Here is a 16,615-nt window from a genome sequence, read left to right on the forward strand (position 1 = left end):
GTTGATATGACTTGTAAATCTGAGTTGATTTAACAAAAAAATTTTATTTTAAAAAACTTTGTTGAATCAACTCGGATTTACAAGTAATTTCAACTTACTATTATTTATCTTGACAAGAGATGAGTTTTTATAACTACAGGTGAGTTGTTATAACGTATAAAATTGTAACAGCTCATCTCTTGTCAAAATAAATAATAGTGAGTTTCAATGACTTGTAAATCTGAGTTGATTTAACAAAAAATTTAAAGCAGCAAAGTATTTTTACAGTGCACAACCTTTTTCTCCAATCATGAAGCCGATGTCTACTTGAGGTATTGGTTTCATAAAGATTGGATAAAACATCAAAATTCAATATCAATCATATGCGTCAATATAAAACCTGGATGCATATAAAACCAAATCTTATAGATATACTTGATTACATTTCTACAACATTACAGCTAACCGCATATACAACCTGTTACACACAGTCCCAGCATATTTGTGTCCTGCAAAGTGGAGGAAGTAGACCAAGTGCTTTTGAAGGCTCTGAACACAAGGTCATCACCTGAAAGTGCAGTAAAAGAATAAAACGCTACCAGAAATATGAAATAGAGAGAAAGCAATGATAGAAAGAGAAAAGCTAGAGTGGTGGGGGTCACTAGATTGTGGGCAGATGGAGGCTGAGAGTGGAGAGGAAACACTAGAGAGCCATTACAACTCTAGCAGCAATGATGACCTCACAAAAAAACAACCCGAGGATCTGTATTGACCAGTTAGGTTTCAACCATCTAAATACACTCAGACACAAACGGATGCTCTTATGACTGAGATTAGATCAAAACTCACAGTACTTCTTGGTCAGCTTCAAGGATGAAAAATGTAAAGAAAAAGAACAGTTTACACCTTAAAGCTGGGTTGACATATTTTACCAAGTAAAATATTAATTTCCTATGCCACAAAGCTCAGAAAACACTGAATAAAGTGTCTAAATGACAGTATATTTAAGTCTTAAATCAATTTAGTAATAAAAAAAAAATTATACCGTATGTGTTACAATGACCAAAAATGAAGTCCCATTGCCCCACTTAGCGTTTCAATAAAAGGACATTATCACTGACCAAACATCTGTGTATATACTGTATGTGAGGTTGAGGGAATGATTGGCCATGTCTCTGTTCACGGGCATCTGATCAATAACTGTAAGTAATAATGCACTTTTCATTAAGACACAGTCCAGAGCAAACAAATACAGTGCACACTTATCTTAAGCAAGTGTTTACTACAGCCCAGGTGAAGCTTTTAGTGCGTAAGGGGTCGTATACTTGCATCACTCTTAAACCGTGCTATGACTGTATCTGTAAAAGAACTGTGAGGTGTAAACGTATCGTAACGTGTTTCTCTATAATGGTCATTGGGGCATGAGGTCCTCCATCAGGGCATTAGCACTCTGTTGCCCGCCTGGGTATCGATGGGCCGATGTGGTGATGCCACCCCCTAAGGGCTGCCACGCCCTCTGAACTGTCTGGCAGAGTGACCTCTGACCCTGGGGCTGTTTGGTAGGACTGCGTTGACTTTGACACAGTACTGGATATTGATCCTCTACTGACACCAGGACAGCACTTAACACTCCGACTGTGGGAGTAATGGAGCCTGCCTGCTGTTATTACTGACCCAGTGTCTGTGTGTGTAAAAGACTCACACTGTCCATTTCCTTTGCTGTCCATCTCTATTGATATTAAAAAAATAACTTGTATGTATCCAGATGAGCAAAATTAAGGTTTTCTCTCATCCACCCCTCCAACAGCTTCATTATTTTATCCATTTTTGTCAGTGTGTATCAGAGGCAATATTACAGAAACTTCCCAGCTTCCCAAATATCATACCAAAATTGTATTATTTGCATGCGTTTTAAAGTTTTCACAGTTTAAACTTACATTTTACCTTGCAGCTGCTCATATCCATGGCGTGCACACCCGATGTTCGCACACAGACACAGCCTGTCATTCAGCACAACAGAGCAAGTTATCTCGCATCTTAAAGCTACAGTAACCTAATTCATTTATAAATAATATGAAAACAAAAATCAGGGCAGCACAAGGAGTTGGCGCGCATCATTGTAGCCTCACAGCAAAAAGGTCTCTGGTTTAATTCAGACAAAGACTTTGTTTATGAGACCTTTCTGTGTACACACCCACAGTCCACAACATGTAGATTAGTTAAATTTGGATATACTTTATCTTTATCTTTTACTTAGTCACTAGTTGATTAAACATAGAAATTTGCTTATTACCTAATCAGTTTAAATTGGTTCAACTTTTTGGTGTAAGTTGACATTACGCAGTAAATTGAGTTAGGTGAACTACATCATCCAAGTTGAATTGAGTAAACTCAAAAAAGCTGTGCAGCAAGTTGCCTTGAAAATTTAAGTTAAGTCAACTTTTTATTTTTTACAGTGTAATAGCTTGAAGAATAAGTATCGGTCAATTGGTATCGGACAATCATGACAACAAGAAATCAGTACTTTGTATTGGGTGCAAAAATCCTGATCGGAGCATCCCTAATTTATACTTATTTAATTTTTTTAATCACTTACTTTAATAGTAAAATGACTAAAAGTAAAAGGACTAAATATTGTAATTTGCCACAAAAATCTTGCAAAACCATAAAAAGTCTGAATGCATATTTTATTTGGGCGGGGTGGTTTTTCTATAGATTTTGGGGTGAAATGCCATCTGGACATGACACCACTGTAACATATGAACTAGTACCATTTTACACTGTAAAAAATGCTGGGTTATTTTCAATTTTTTTTTTTTTCAAGAATTGTTTACAGGAACTTTCCAACATTGCAGGTGTTTTAACATAAAAAAAAAACATAAACAAAAGACTAAAACATCACATTTTCCAGGGGAAGTATGGATTTATAAAAATATATTTTATTTATTTATTTATTTTTATTTCAAACCTGCATTTAAAATTTTCTCACAAAACAACATAACAGGCAACATAACAGACATATTATACAAGTGCATGGTTTGAAAAGGAGGTGGATGAAGCAAACGCTTATATGATTCCAAACAATTTGGGAGTTAGGTTTGTCCCTTTTTTGAGCCAACACTGGGTTGAAATAACCACGCATTTTTTAGAGTGTACCACAATAAAAACATGCCATTCTTTTCAGTATATGAATATATCATGATATTACCTCAGATAACATTGCTGTGCAGAACTTTTTGGAAGAGTTTAGGCCCAAAAATAATGTCTATAAACAACCGACAATGAAAACGGGTATTATATCAAACTGGCAGTCAAAGGAACAATAAATCTCTCACTGTCCCACAGCCTCTCACTTTCTCTCTCTAGCCATAAGCTTGTGTCTGACTGCTTCATATCTGCAACCCATCTCTTCATTATTTACAGTAATAACCTGTCAAAGCTGTGCATTCACTCTCTGTAAATAACGTACACCCACAGTTGGGCAATGTGCATGGTGCATGCACTGACCAGTTAGAGCTCTCTCTCCGTGGCAGCCCGGGGCTAGCTGCTAAATGGAATGCTTCACCTCAATTGAATGGGAATCATTTCGCCTTTATTTCTCCATGTGCATGACCTTGTCTTTCTTCCCCTGTGTGAGGTGAAGGACGCAGGGGGCTTGCCGCTGGCTGGTGGGGGCTTAGTACAGGCTGAAGAGGGGCATTAGAGGAGCGGTCTTTACCAGACGCCGGCCCGGAGCCCAGGTCACGGCGGGGAAAGAGGCTCTTGAGTGATCTGATTGCCTGGTGCACGATGCGGCGGCCCTTAGAAAGGTTGCTAATAGCATAGCCCCCTTTTAGCGAACAGGACAATACTGGCTAATTTAATCTGATGCAGAGCTCTTGTGTACACACAAGAGTACACACAAATGTGGACGGACGGTTAGCGGAAGAAAAAAGGCAAAAGATGTACAAGCGGCACGCACACATACACACACATACATGCATGCATTCCTGCTGAGACTTGTACGGATGCAAACATACACTTACACTACACAGGCTCTTGAGGTTTCGTGCACTATACTGGAAAAGCCGATGACGCTTGTTTTGGATTGATTAGTAAAACGCTGGGTTTTGTGGTCTGGGAGAGAATGGACTTAAATGATTCTCATTGATCAGTGATGCCCCACTTTGAAGCGCGCTATGGGTTTCAGCTCACGCTAACAGCTAGGGCAACATCACATCATCGGTTGTGTGGCGGTGTGTTAAATTGAGGGTGAGCGAGTGAATGAATGACAGCACGAGTGCGAAGTTCAGACAGACTGAATTACCACTTCACTAAATGTAATGTGACACTTCTCAATTAATATCTTTATCACAAGTGGAATTAAGCATCAATTTAACAAGTTAGACACACCAGCTAATCGGTTTTATTGGAAAATGCAATAACGTGAAATTTTACAAGGGAAGAGGGTGAGAGACTACCAAACTGGGTTTATAGGGGCGTTATTTAGACCAAAAGGAAACATTTTGGTAAATTTTGACCTGGGGTAAGATAAATTTGTTAGGTTGTATGAAACTAGTTTAACAAAGTATGAAAGAGTGCCCCCAACTGGAAACAAACGAAGGACTCCAGCATAACTATTAAATAAAAAAAAGAAAATTAAAACAATTACGATGGAGACGCTGAGTGCGACTCGAACATAACCACCATGACGAGAGCTTTAAATCGACTGATCCCTGAAACATCTAAATAAACATGCCTCCTTTCCACAAGTATCCCCGTGAAGAGTTTCGCCAATGTGTTTTTCTCACCGTGTCAAAACACAGAGGTCACATGAGAGGCATTCACTGCCATTTCAGAGGCCTCAGGTAAGAGAGATGCAATTAGGACGCTAGCACGATCAATTAACCAGCTCTCCAAATCTACAATAATTAGCTTCCCCATTGTGGTACAGTTGTAAAAAGCCACTTGGCAAAGCGGCGAAAAAGCATCTACTGGATTGTTTGGAGGGAATGTGGGTGTGGGTGTGAGTATCATTGTGTGCATCTTTGTGTGGTACAAACTGTTATACAGAGTGTGATGTGATTGTGTTTTGGAAAAGGGGTGGGTGTTGGCAAGCTCTTTAACTGCTGTGCTTACAAGCAAGTGGATAAAAACAATAGTGCATCTCTCTCAGATTATGTGAAGATACATACTGTACTGTACATCAGCCCACAAATTGCATGTTTAAGCAAAAAAATACAGTTTTTTCAATAACAATAGCTCTTTCCTTAATGATGTGCCTCAGTTATTGGGCCATACAGACACACACCCAAAAACACAGTGGGAAGTCCTGGCATCATCTGGCCACTGGACCAGTGCTACATCAATCCCCCATAATCCTTTGGGGCGGACGGGCAGGGAGAGGTGGGTGAAAGAAGCACTGGGATCACCCCTTTCACACTCCCCTAATTCTGTTTCCTGATTGGTCAGCCTGTCCTCAATATGTTTTGTGAAGCATGAACCCCTGGGCTGGGACTAATAAATGACTTCTTCTTTTTGGTGGAAGATTACATCCCCTCATGGCTCCACCAAGACAATGAAACAGGAACCAACCTGCTAGAATAGAGGTGGTCTGCCCGCTCGATAGGTGAGAAGGTAGACTAAACCAGTACTAAATATCCATTCACAATGTTTATTCACTACTAAGCCAAAAAGATTGGCTTAAGGAGCACCATAGATTTTAAGTTACTCCAGAGTCCATAGTTTTAATGTTCCCCCGCATCATAGTTTTCATGCCTTCAATATTTAAGTATGCATGTATTATGTTGGAAACTCATGATTGTAGCACAAGAGTTGGGGCGCTGTCCTGTGCTGGAAAGCCAGCGATGTGACACAACTTGTCTTACGTATGATAAAGTGCAGACAATGACTAAGCCAAGCAATTATACCGCAACCCAAAAGCAGGGGGTGTGAGCTTCTTAATCTTGCTTCTCTTGCCAGCGCAGAGATCTTGAGGTGTCATGTTCCTCCAAAACATTCCTTCTTATTTCGCTCCAAATGGCCGACGTTTTGTCGCCAGTGCCGGGCCCCTGTAATGAACCTGGGGGGATCTTCAGAACTCAATGACTGGACGTAATTACTTCTCTCCTTTTCTTCGCTCCTTTTCTCCTTACTGGCTCTCCCTCTGAGTCGTACCGGCCCCCTGCTTTCAGGCTGGCTGGTCAAATACAAAAGGCAGGCTGCACCGTGGCCAGCTAGGGGGGGGGGGGTTTGGAACCTCGAACCCTCCGATCAGCTGTCAGACACTGAGCAACTCTACACTGTTTGCCATGCATGTGACCTCACACAACTGACCTTGACAGCAATTAAACAAAGTTGTGTGATTCTACGCTGGCACATTCATGCTATCAGTGCTGCCTTGTTTAAACCAATTACTTAATTTGCATCATAAACTTTAACCTCTATGTAACCAACCCAAGTTTTATTTTTAAGATTGTTTGTTTGTTTTTTTCGTAATATATGGATGTGTCTTTAGGTACCTATCTTTGGCTTGGGGTTTTGAAATATGAAAATATAGACAGTTTCATCGGACGCACACAAGTTGTCGCGGTTACGCATCTGAACCAAAGTGAACTTCTGGGGCCTCATTTATAACGGGTGCGTACGCACAAAAATGGGCTGCAAACATGCGTACGCCCCTTCCCATGCAAAGGTTGATTTATAAAAAAAAAACTTGACGGGAGAATGTGCGCACCTGTAAGGAAACTCTGACCCATGCGTACGCACATTTTGGGGGCAAGGGGAATTGGCGACACAGATGGGGATTTCTTATACTTAAGTGAGATTAAAGAAAGTACACGAATATAAGTATTGATGCTATACACTAATAATTTCACTCAAATCATACTTTAGATCCACATTATTATAAAAAAATAAATCATGGAGTGTTATGTGTACTGAGTGTACAGATTTGTAAAGACTGCATATATAGAACACGCACCCTAAAGAAGCAAATCTCAGGTTTCTGCCTTACATAATTTTTGTAGGAATTCTACGCTTACTTTTATAAATCACGCCCCTTTAAGGATCTGTAGATAACATTGCATACATTAATTTAACATATTGTTAGGTCAGTGTAATAGTTCATGTCCATTAGATATGAAATATGAAAGAAGGTAATTTACTTGTCATTTATTTTCCTTGTTATCAGAAATAAACTACTGTAAAAAGACTGTAATTGATTGTATGTTAAAATCTACCGGAAGTTGTGTTTAGTTCACAAAAGCCGTTTGTTTATGTTGTTACTGCTGAAACTATACAGTGTTCTGTGGTGAAAATTAAACTTTTTAACATTTTGTAATTAAATAGCAGGCTTACATTAAATAAATGAATAATTATTAATAATATATTATTACATTTTAATAATTAAATCTAGTTAGACCTTAAAAAAATTTGAAACACTAGTACAAACCAAGTAAATTGCAAATAAATACTAAATAATTTTTAAACAATATTTTATATTTATTTCAATGTTATTTACATTATCATAGTTTTAAACAGTAATAATATCAGCTATATAGCCTGAGACATGGGTAAAAGATTAAAATCTACATTGAACAATATTTTGCTACATTAAATGTAGCAAAATGTAATGATGAAGGCATAGTAAAAAGTTTTTACGTGACTTATGTAAAGCAAAAAGGATAAACAAGCCCTTTGACACACATAAAAGTCCTTGAGGTAAAAAAAACACATATACCACGGTGTACTACTTTTTAGAAATTAAGCCGCAAACTGTCAACTAAATGCTGATAAATTTCACATCTATTCTCTATGATACAAAAACAAAGAATATAAATCTATGAAAAATAATATAAACAGAATTGAAGTCCATTAAACACACACATATTAGACATGTTAGTTCTGTTAATTAAGAGACACAAATGCAAACCAAAGAGACAGCACTTACAAAAATAAGTGTGTAAGAGTCATTACATGAAGTGCTTTACAGACACAAACATACATTCAGACAGCGCACACACACACACCACACAAACACACGCACACACCCAAAACACACACATACCCCTCCCTGATGTGAGGTTTTTGGAGTACTGCCCAAGCCCTGAGTAAGAGGTGGCCATTCACATGCCTTGTTTTTCACCAAGACGCTAATCAGATAAATGATCTATTTGTTTTAAAACATCATCAAGTACATTAGTGCTGCTGGAGAACTGGCATGGTTGCTGGGCGAGGGAGGTTCAATACACAAGGAGGTGAATACAGGGCTTGAGGGGGGTCCACAAACACACCAATGAGATTGCAGAGCACTGTGTGCGCTGATAGACATGAGGAAACAAGAGACAAATTAACTACACAGCGTTTATCACTTAGACGGCCAATGGGAGCACAGTAACCCACAGAGACACACATTCACTCCATTTCACAAAGAAATAGAGGCTTATAGACAAATTGTTGTTTTATACAATATAAGAGTAAGCCGTGCCATGTTAATCTACCATGTTAAATATATAACGAATTGAAAAACACTGCAAAAAAAGGACTTTCTTACTTAGTATTTTTGTCTTGTTTTCAATAGAAATATCTAAAAATTCTTAAATTAAGGTGTTTTTGCTTGATGAGCAAAACGACCTAAGTAAATAAGTCTAGTTTTAAGACAAATAATATACAATTTAAGTGAAATTGTCCTTAAAACAAGCAAAATTATCTGCCAATGGGGTGAGAAAAAAATTGAGAAATAAGATTTCTTTTTTCTTAAACACTTAATTCAAGTAAAATTATCTTCATTCAGATATTTTTGCTTGTTTTAAGCATAAATTCACTTAAATTGTATATTTTTTGTCTAAAAACTAGTATTATTTTCTAAGGTCATTTTGCTCATCAACAAAATACATCTTGATTTAATAATTTTTTGATATTTCTACTGAAAACAAGACAAAAATACTAAGTAAGAAAGTCATTTTTTGCAGAGTAAGAACATCAGAGTGGTTTTCTTGTAAATTAGCTTTTATATCAAGCTCTAATGTTTAGGTTTAGTCATTTTACTTTAATAGCAATAAAAATCTTATAAGCCAGTAACTGAAACGCCTTATTTCCACAAACATCACTTCAGTCATTTCATTGGTATTTGGTATTGTCTTTCGCAGCAAATCCCTCTATGTACACGATAAAAATGCAGCATTGTCAAATCAATATGTTTTTATTTTATTTCAACTTAAAAATTACAATTTCAACTTGTTTTATAAGGTATGTCAACTTATCACAGTCAAAACACCGCCGTTTTTCAATATTTTACTATGTTCTTACCTCAACTTTTTACACACATATCTTTTTTCAAAGCATGCACTTAATCTTTGTACAGCGTGTCGTGAATGTGTTAGCATTTAGCCTAGCCTCATTCATTCATTAGGATCCAAACAGGGATGAATATAGAATCCACCAAACCCTTAAATGCAACAGTCTTTAAATAGGGAAAACATGGAAGTGTTTGGTGGCTTCTAAATTCTTTCCTGTTTGGATCCTAAGGAACGAATGGTGCTAGGCTAAATGCTAACACATTCTCGATGCACTGTACAAAGATTAAGTGCATGCATTAAAAAAGATAGCTATGTATTCATTTGTCTAAGTTGAGGTAAGAGTAAAATATTGAAAAACGGTGATGTTTTCCTTTAAAATAGTAGGTTAAATTGACTTTAAGAACAAAGTTGTTTTAACCTTATGCTGCATTTTTTTTTACAGTGTCAATTCAAAAAGGTCTCCATTCACTCTTCACTGTCCTTTCTGAATAATGTTAAAGGCTTAAAAATTTTGGCTATTGTACCTTGATGTACATGGCCTTCATTTATCCAATTCTTCATCCGTGCACTTAAAAAAAAAACTTTGCTGAAAAATCGACCCATTAACACACTCTGCCAGCAAACCGGTTTTTCTGAATGGCCGGGATTCAGCGGAATTAAAGCAAAAGTATTTGTGGAATGCGTATTACGTGCCGAGAGCATTCGGTTAATATCGCTCACATCTCATTTTTGACGGAGGTGGCATTTAGCGGCTTTTGCATCTGAGCTCTTTAGCTGTTTGCTGTAATTGCTATAATGATCTGAATAATTTTAAGTATTTATTGAGTACTGTTTACCTGTAATAACACCACTGTAACTCACAACCTCATAAGGATTATTACTTTAACCATTTCATTCAAACCATTTCATAAATATAAGTATAGCTGTGCAAAACCCCCAAAAAGCTAAATGGAAAAACAAATTTTCACAATATTTTCCTCATGAAGTTAGACGGAAGTGACTACTGAGCTAACATGAACTACTGCACAAGGAAAAAAACAATAGCGTGCAAAAGCCTAATAAATATAAAGTGTGCATTTATAGGTTGTTATTTCTTCCTCCTTGTTCACACAATTTCCCATCTAATTCTACACCAGAAGGGACCTTTATAACAAAAGAAAAAAGTGTTACCTGACTGTTGAGGTATGTTGGTAATTACTGTGGCATTACCCAATGCACAATGACCCTGCAAAGTCTAGTATTGTAATTTCTTTCCTTCAGGGTTCTTTATCACAGCCCTCAGCTGATCGAGCCGGTCCCACTGCTGACCCCTGCAGCCGCGATTAAGAACATTTGCGTGTGCATAGAAAAGAAAATCCTTCTTCAACAATGCCGCAAAGCTTATCGCATAATACCATTTCACATAATGACTTTAAACTGTTTCAGTCCGTCGTCATTCAGCTCGAAGCCACGGTCGGTTCTGGGTCGCTCAAACACAGGCAATATTTCCTGTAGGTTGCTTTATCATGAAAGCAGTTCCTGGCCTTTTTGTCAAATGCACTGATTGATGATACTTTCACTGTGTGCGACGAGTTGGGTTTTTGTGTTTTGACACAAATCCCCCATGCACGTTCAACAGGCCATCCTGTGTAATGAGGGCTCGGGTCTGGTCCGCGAGCTGTTCTGTAAACAGTCTGAGAGCAGTGTTAATTAACTCTCACCGACACAGGAAAGGAGAATAAGGCGGAGATAGAAAGGCAGACCTCTGACCCTTGCAGGTCTAACCAGGTCTTGTTGGATGGCCTCCATCTGAGCAATTAGTATACCCGGTCTCTTAATCTGCATAATTGCTCAAGCAGGGGGTATAAGCAATAGACTCGTGCACAAACAAACATGCAGTACAAAAAAAGAAAATCGCACGCACACTAATAACACTTATTAAGCCATGAAAATGTTTTAAAAGTCACCATCACACATAGATTTATGATAACCACACTTGTGGGGCACTTTGGGAAACCCTGCTGAGGCCAAGCGCTGCCTGCTAGAAGTACAAATGTCATGGTTTTAGAGGGGATCAGTTTTTACACTCATCATGATGTGACCCCTCTGAAGAATGTGCTTAACTTCATATAAACGCGCAGAGGTCGGGCAGACTCGGCTGGACATTCTGACAAAATTCTACATTTTGGAACAGATATGGTCCTGAAACTAAAAGGTCTGATTGTTCTTAATAATTAAAGAGCACCAATGGTCCAATTCACGATTTTACATTTTCTTTGGTGTGTATTAGTACATGTTAAAGATATGCAAAAGGTACGAATTCCCAAGTAAACGATGACGCGAGTTATCGTCTCCAATGTAAATCTCTTTTCTTGGACTACAACAAATACACGGATTGTAGGCAACAGTTTACTTCCTGGGATTGGTGATGTAGACAAGATCGACATTATCATAATTCCTACCGCCTCGGATTCACAGGCTGTAAGTTAACTCCTGTTAGCAACCGAATCTTTCAAACATGGTAAAAAGCGTCACATTTCCGGCTGACGTCAGAGGTATTTAGACCAATCACAACGTACAGATTAGCTGGCAAATCAGGGACACAGAGCTTTTCAAATCTGTGCGTTTAAGGAAGTGTTCGAAATCTGGAGCTACAAAAATGAATGGTATGTGGAAAATAATGTGTTTTTAACCATAAACCACACAAACACATTGTATTATACCAAATAGACAAAATAATATAGTTTTTTAGCAATTAAATAAGTGCTCTTTAAAATCTTTTAATTGTAAATGTTGTTTACTAAATGCTATCTGGATCTGGTTTCTGTGCATTCTTGTTCCTTCTTGTAAGAGATATAAATTTCAACTGGACCAAGCTGGTTAGAAAAAGCTTTAATAACACTCAAAATACCACAGCTAAATAAAAATATGCATGAAAAAATGTATTAGAGGTGAAGTACTAAACCGAGCATGAGAGAAACCAACCACCAGATTTAAGGCCATGGCAACAAAATGGTCAAAAATGGTCCCTAGCTGTCACTGGGGCAGTACCTTTTAAAAAGGTCCTATAAACCATATATGAATGGATATTTATACATTTGGTACCAATATGTACCTATGAGGTACTTATATGCACTCTTTAGGTGTACTTTGCACCTAAAGTGACAGCTAGGGGCCATTTTTTGTACTGGCATCGGGAAGAAATAAAAAAGTATGCAATTCTGCATTCTTGCCACAAATTCACAGTATTGATTAAGCTAATTTTGCCATGTTGGGATGCTCAGACGTGTTCTGAGTTTTACATCACCAAGTTCAAGGTCATTTTATTTGTATAGCACATTTAAAACAGTCACTCGACTGACCAAAGGTTAACCAGACAAGTAAGAACAACCTTAAAAGTTACCATATCGCAGTAATCTCTAAATAGGTTTTACCAAGTACTTTTATAATTTTGCAGATATCTAAATAAAATGAGTATTAGGGAGTGTAGATAAATCATATCAACTACAATTAGGTTACTTTCCACTATACTGTATATATTTAAGGTATATATTTTGGGTTTTTTAACCAAAATCTGATCCAGACACCTGACAGTAGAAAGTTTAAATTCAAACCAGTGGTCAACAAGCCTTTCTTAACCTCCTCATGTCTATCCAGCATGCTCAGATAAAACCTTTTGTGTCCCTCTTGATCCCTGCTGGAAACAGCAGCACTTAAACCCACATCACGGTCAACCCTTCCATTCCTGACAAGTTGGATCATCGTAATCCATACATTTAGATAGCTAATCCACATTCAGCGCTCCCAAGGACATAGAGACTTTTCGGCTTGTCAGATCCTCAGACAAGGATTTTGAACTGGGCATATGATGTAGGTAATGCAAGAGGCACCCCCCTTTTCAGACAATGAGCCCGCTCAGCTGAGCTGACAAAGACGATGGGGGAGATGTTTGAGTTTACCAGCGCGTAAGATCAATTAAGGGTGGTTGAGAGGAAGGTCTGAAAAGAGAAGTGATGACCCTGCTGTAGAGGACAACCATCTTTTCACTAATCCAGTAAAAGGACCAAATATTTCAAGACATATCAGTCTACATGATCCAGAAATTCAACACAGGACAAGTCAACTTCATTTACCAAAACAGTTTCGCAGTATCAGATGTCTTTTCAACTAAAAACAAAAGTTATGATTTTATCCAAAGCATCAAAAGAACAATAAATAATAATAAAAAACTGGAGATTTAACTACCATTTCTTAAATTCATTAATAGTGGTCATCCATTAGTGTATGTGGAAAGTTAATAGCAAAAATAATTTGAGCTGAGAGAAAAATTAATGTCCATGATACAAATTGTATTATAATCAAAATATCTGTCTCACAATTTGTGAATGTAACATAGTCAGTGATATTTTTGTTAGCCACACAGGACATATACACTATTCAGAAACTCCTTATTTATCTCATAGACAGAAGTCAATGATGTGGTTATGGCTCAAGTGTGCCTGCCTCTGGTGCTTCATGGATCTGCAGCTTGAGCTAAACTTTTCTGTTTCGTCATAAAGTAACATATATTCTGTTTGAGATTACATTAAAATGATTAAATCTACTGACATTAAATGAACCTCTACCCATTCAGTTTTTACAAAAAAAGCATTTAGTGTACCCTTAAATATAAGGCATCAACTGTTTATAAACACAAAAACATGCATAGACAGGGTACTCACAGACATTTCCGGTGTTGTCAAAGCTGTTGAGCACCTCATCCACTCGAATGGGGCCAAGATTGTCTCTGAAATGTTTTATTAAGCATAATTTAGAAAGTGGCAAAATATTGTTTAAAATGTGTGATCACAGGCAATTACATTACACAAACCTGCTAAAAGTCAAAATTACTTCAGAAAGGTTGTTGCAAGATGTGGCAAAAAAATTAGGAAAATGTCATGTAAAGGATAACGTACCAGCGGTTGATGATTTTTGTGAAATAAACTCAGCCAGGATAAACATTATAATAATTTTAATAAATTATATGAACAAAAACTTTGTTTAGTGATCTTATGAATGTTTTTTTAGGATGCTGCGCATTATTTGATAACTGTCAGTTTAGGTGCTGGTGGTCACCAAGTGTTGCCAGATATTAGTGAGAAAAAAAACAAATAAAATTAATAGGCCATAAAGAACAAAGTTCAAACCTTATCTTTTAGAAATAAATCAAATACATTTTTATTACTAACCTACACATAATCATCACTATATAAATTTCCCACAGTGTCACATGATTTGCTAAAACACTACATCTAAAAAATATTAATAATGGGATATGGCAACACTGCAAATTCTTCACCCGCACCCTTGCAGTTTGAGTCAATCTTTAAATTTTATTTATAAATATGAACAAATTACCGAGGTCCGGACGTCGGAGAGACCTCATAGCTGGCTACAGCCATGCTTGCCACATGAGTAAATAAGTAAAAACAGAGTATTGATTTGAAAAATATTATCATCTCATTCGTAACAAAATAACCTGGCATGAGGAACGACATAACAAATTATACATTAAAGACCCACTGAAATGTCATGACATGCCCAGCTTTGTTCAATGCATTAACGTAATTTCGACTGAAACAGGAAGTAAGTTATGGACATACTGAGTGGTCTCTATTGTTTTTAAAATAGCCAGTTTAGTTTACAAAGTTTAACAAAATGTGTTTCTATTATCCATCAAATTGTTTAAATTGAAATTGCGAATTGAAAATACACTTAATAGAAACAGGTCAAAAGTTTTTTACACTCAAGTGAGGTGTTTTTTTTTTCAGGAAATTTTTGACATTTGAAAAAGGAATACATCTCAAAACGACAATGGAAGCATAGGTTACCTGAAGTGCATAAAAGTAACATGATCATTCTCCAATGTTACAAAATCTTGTACTATACCCTTACCCATGTCGTCTCTCCCAAGTATGAGGGGCTTTCCCTGGCATGAATGCTTGAATAACACACCTGCGTCTCAATTTAAAATAATGGCTAGTGCTTGGGATGCCATATACGTAAAACTCCCTTACCATGATTTTTGAAACGACTTATCGCATAAAGAAAAAAATATGTTTTAGATGCATAACATTGGTTAATAGTAACGCAGTCATTTCGCCTTTTTTATCAACATTTACAAAATATCTTAAAGGTTTTGCACAAAACCAGGAAACCAGGCTACAGTCTGGAATCTGATGAGAAGCTAAAGTGCACAATGATGTCATAAAAATCATTGATCCATATTGGCAGAAATGATATTGATATGTTTTAGTATTGTGTAATATGTTAACATACATAAAAGAAGCCAAGCTAATCTAAAAGATATGTAATAAATATTACAATTGAAAATATTAATAGAACGTGCTTTGACAGGCACCATGTTGGAGACCCCTGCTTTATGATATCTATAAACTAATGTGCTCCAAAACATCAACACTGTTCTCATTTGAAAGATATCAGCATTCAAACTTAAAAGTCTCTCATTTCTGCCCCTTCAAAAAATCGTGAGACGGTTTGATTGTACATGAGGAAAAAGATTAAGATTGTAAGTTCTCGAGAGACTAACGCTTTACACACCTAAGTAAGGCACTATACTCGGGATAGATTGCACTTCTGTACTCGACCCACTGGCCGTCTGATGGGTCACATGTTTCTGTGGGAGTGATCCTGCTCCTGGAGAACAGGTTAAAGGTGGAGAATCTGCGCACGGACACCTGCTGAACATCACAACTGTCCAGTTGTTTCTGCTTCAAAACCTAATACAGAAAAGCCACATCCGTATGAATCCACATGTCAATGCATGTTATATCACTGTATGAACGTTACAGAAATGTTTCACCAAACAGGTATTTAACCCTTTACCTGTCGCAGAAGAGCCCATCGTGCACGTGCCACATCGGTTCCACAGTGAGACTCTTGGGGATTATTCGCGTGCATTTCTTTCGCAGACGAGGCAGGATTTTTTAAATTATTCATACCTACAGCAACCTGTTTGGTTTTGTTGATGCTAGAATAAGTTATCACCGCATAAATGAAACGACATCGATGTGCAAAGTCAGAGTTAAGGCTGTTTTGGCATTTGTTTTGCGAATGCGACTAGAGTCGATCATTAAATTTAACGACGTTTTTATCAATTCGCCGGTATGCGGTGGTTTCTGTTGCTTAGTAATACAATTGCATGCTACTTCCGTACATCTCTATCTCAGATAGAGGAAATCCAATCGTATTGAGAGTCATCGAACCTTGTAGTCTACGCGCTATCATCTAGGATATTTGAATCGATTGTTTATGCCTGACTATATGTCATATTCTTGCGCCATTTGTGAATGCGCCTTCAAAATAAAGACGTGAGGTTT

At 37.3% G+C, this 16,615-nt stretch overlaps 1 protein-coding gene across 1 annotated transcript in view; it reads right to left on the bottom strand.

Annotated features, from left to right (window-relative positions):
• camkmt (calmodulin-lysine N-methyltransferase) overlaps positions 1 to 16,492 on the bottom strand; it is a 106,034-nt gene extending 89,542 nt beyond the window's left edge. Inside the window, exons 1-3 of the mRNA XM_065296981.1 lie at positions 16,122 to 16,492; positions 15,837 to 16,015; positions 13,958 to 14,022 (exon numbers count right to left, since the gene is read on the bottom strand). Of these exons, the coding sequence (XP_065153053.1) occupies positions 13,958 to 14,022; positions 15,837 to 16,015; positions 16,122 to 16,235 (358 nt within the window). The 5' untranslated portion in view covers positions 16,236 to 16,492. The remainder of the gene's footprint in view (positions 1 to 13,957; positions 14,023 to 15,836; positions 16,016 to 16,121) is intronic.
• Positions 16,493 to 16,615: the final 123 nt, after the last annotated feature.

Source organism: Paramisgurnus dabryanus, chromosome 20 (genome assembly GCF_030506205.2).
Source record: "Paramisgurnus dabryanus chromosome 20, PD_genome_1.1, whole genome shotgun sequence".
In the NCBI taxonomy this organism is placed as follows: domain Eukaryota; kingdom Metazoa; phylum Chordata; class Actinopteri; order Cypriniformes; family Cobitidae; genus Paramisgurnus; species Paramisgurnus dabryanus.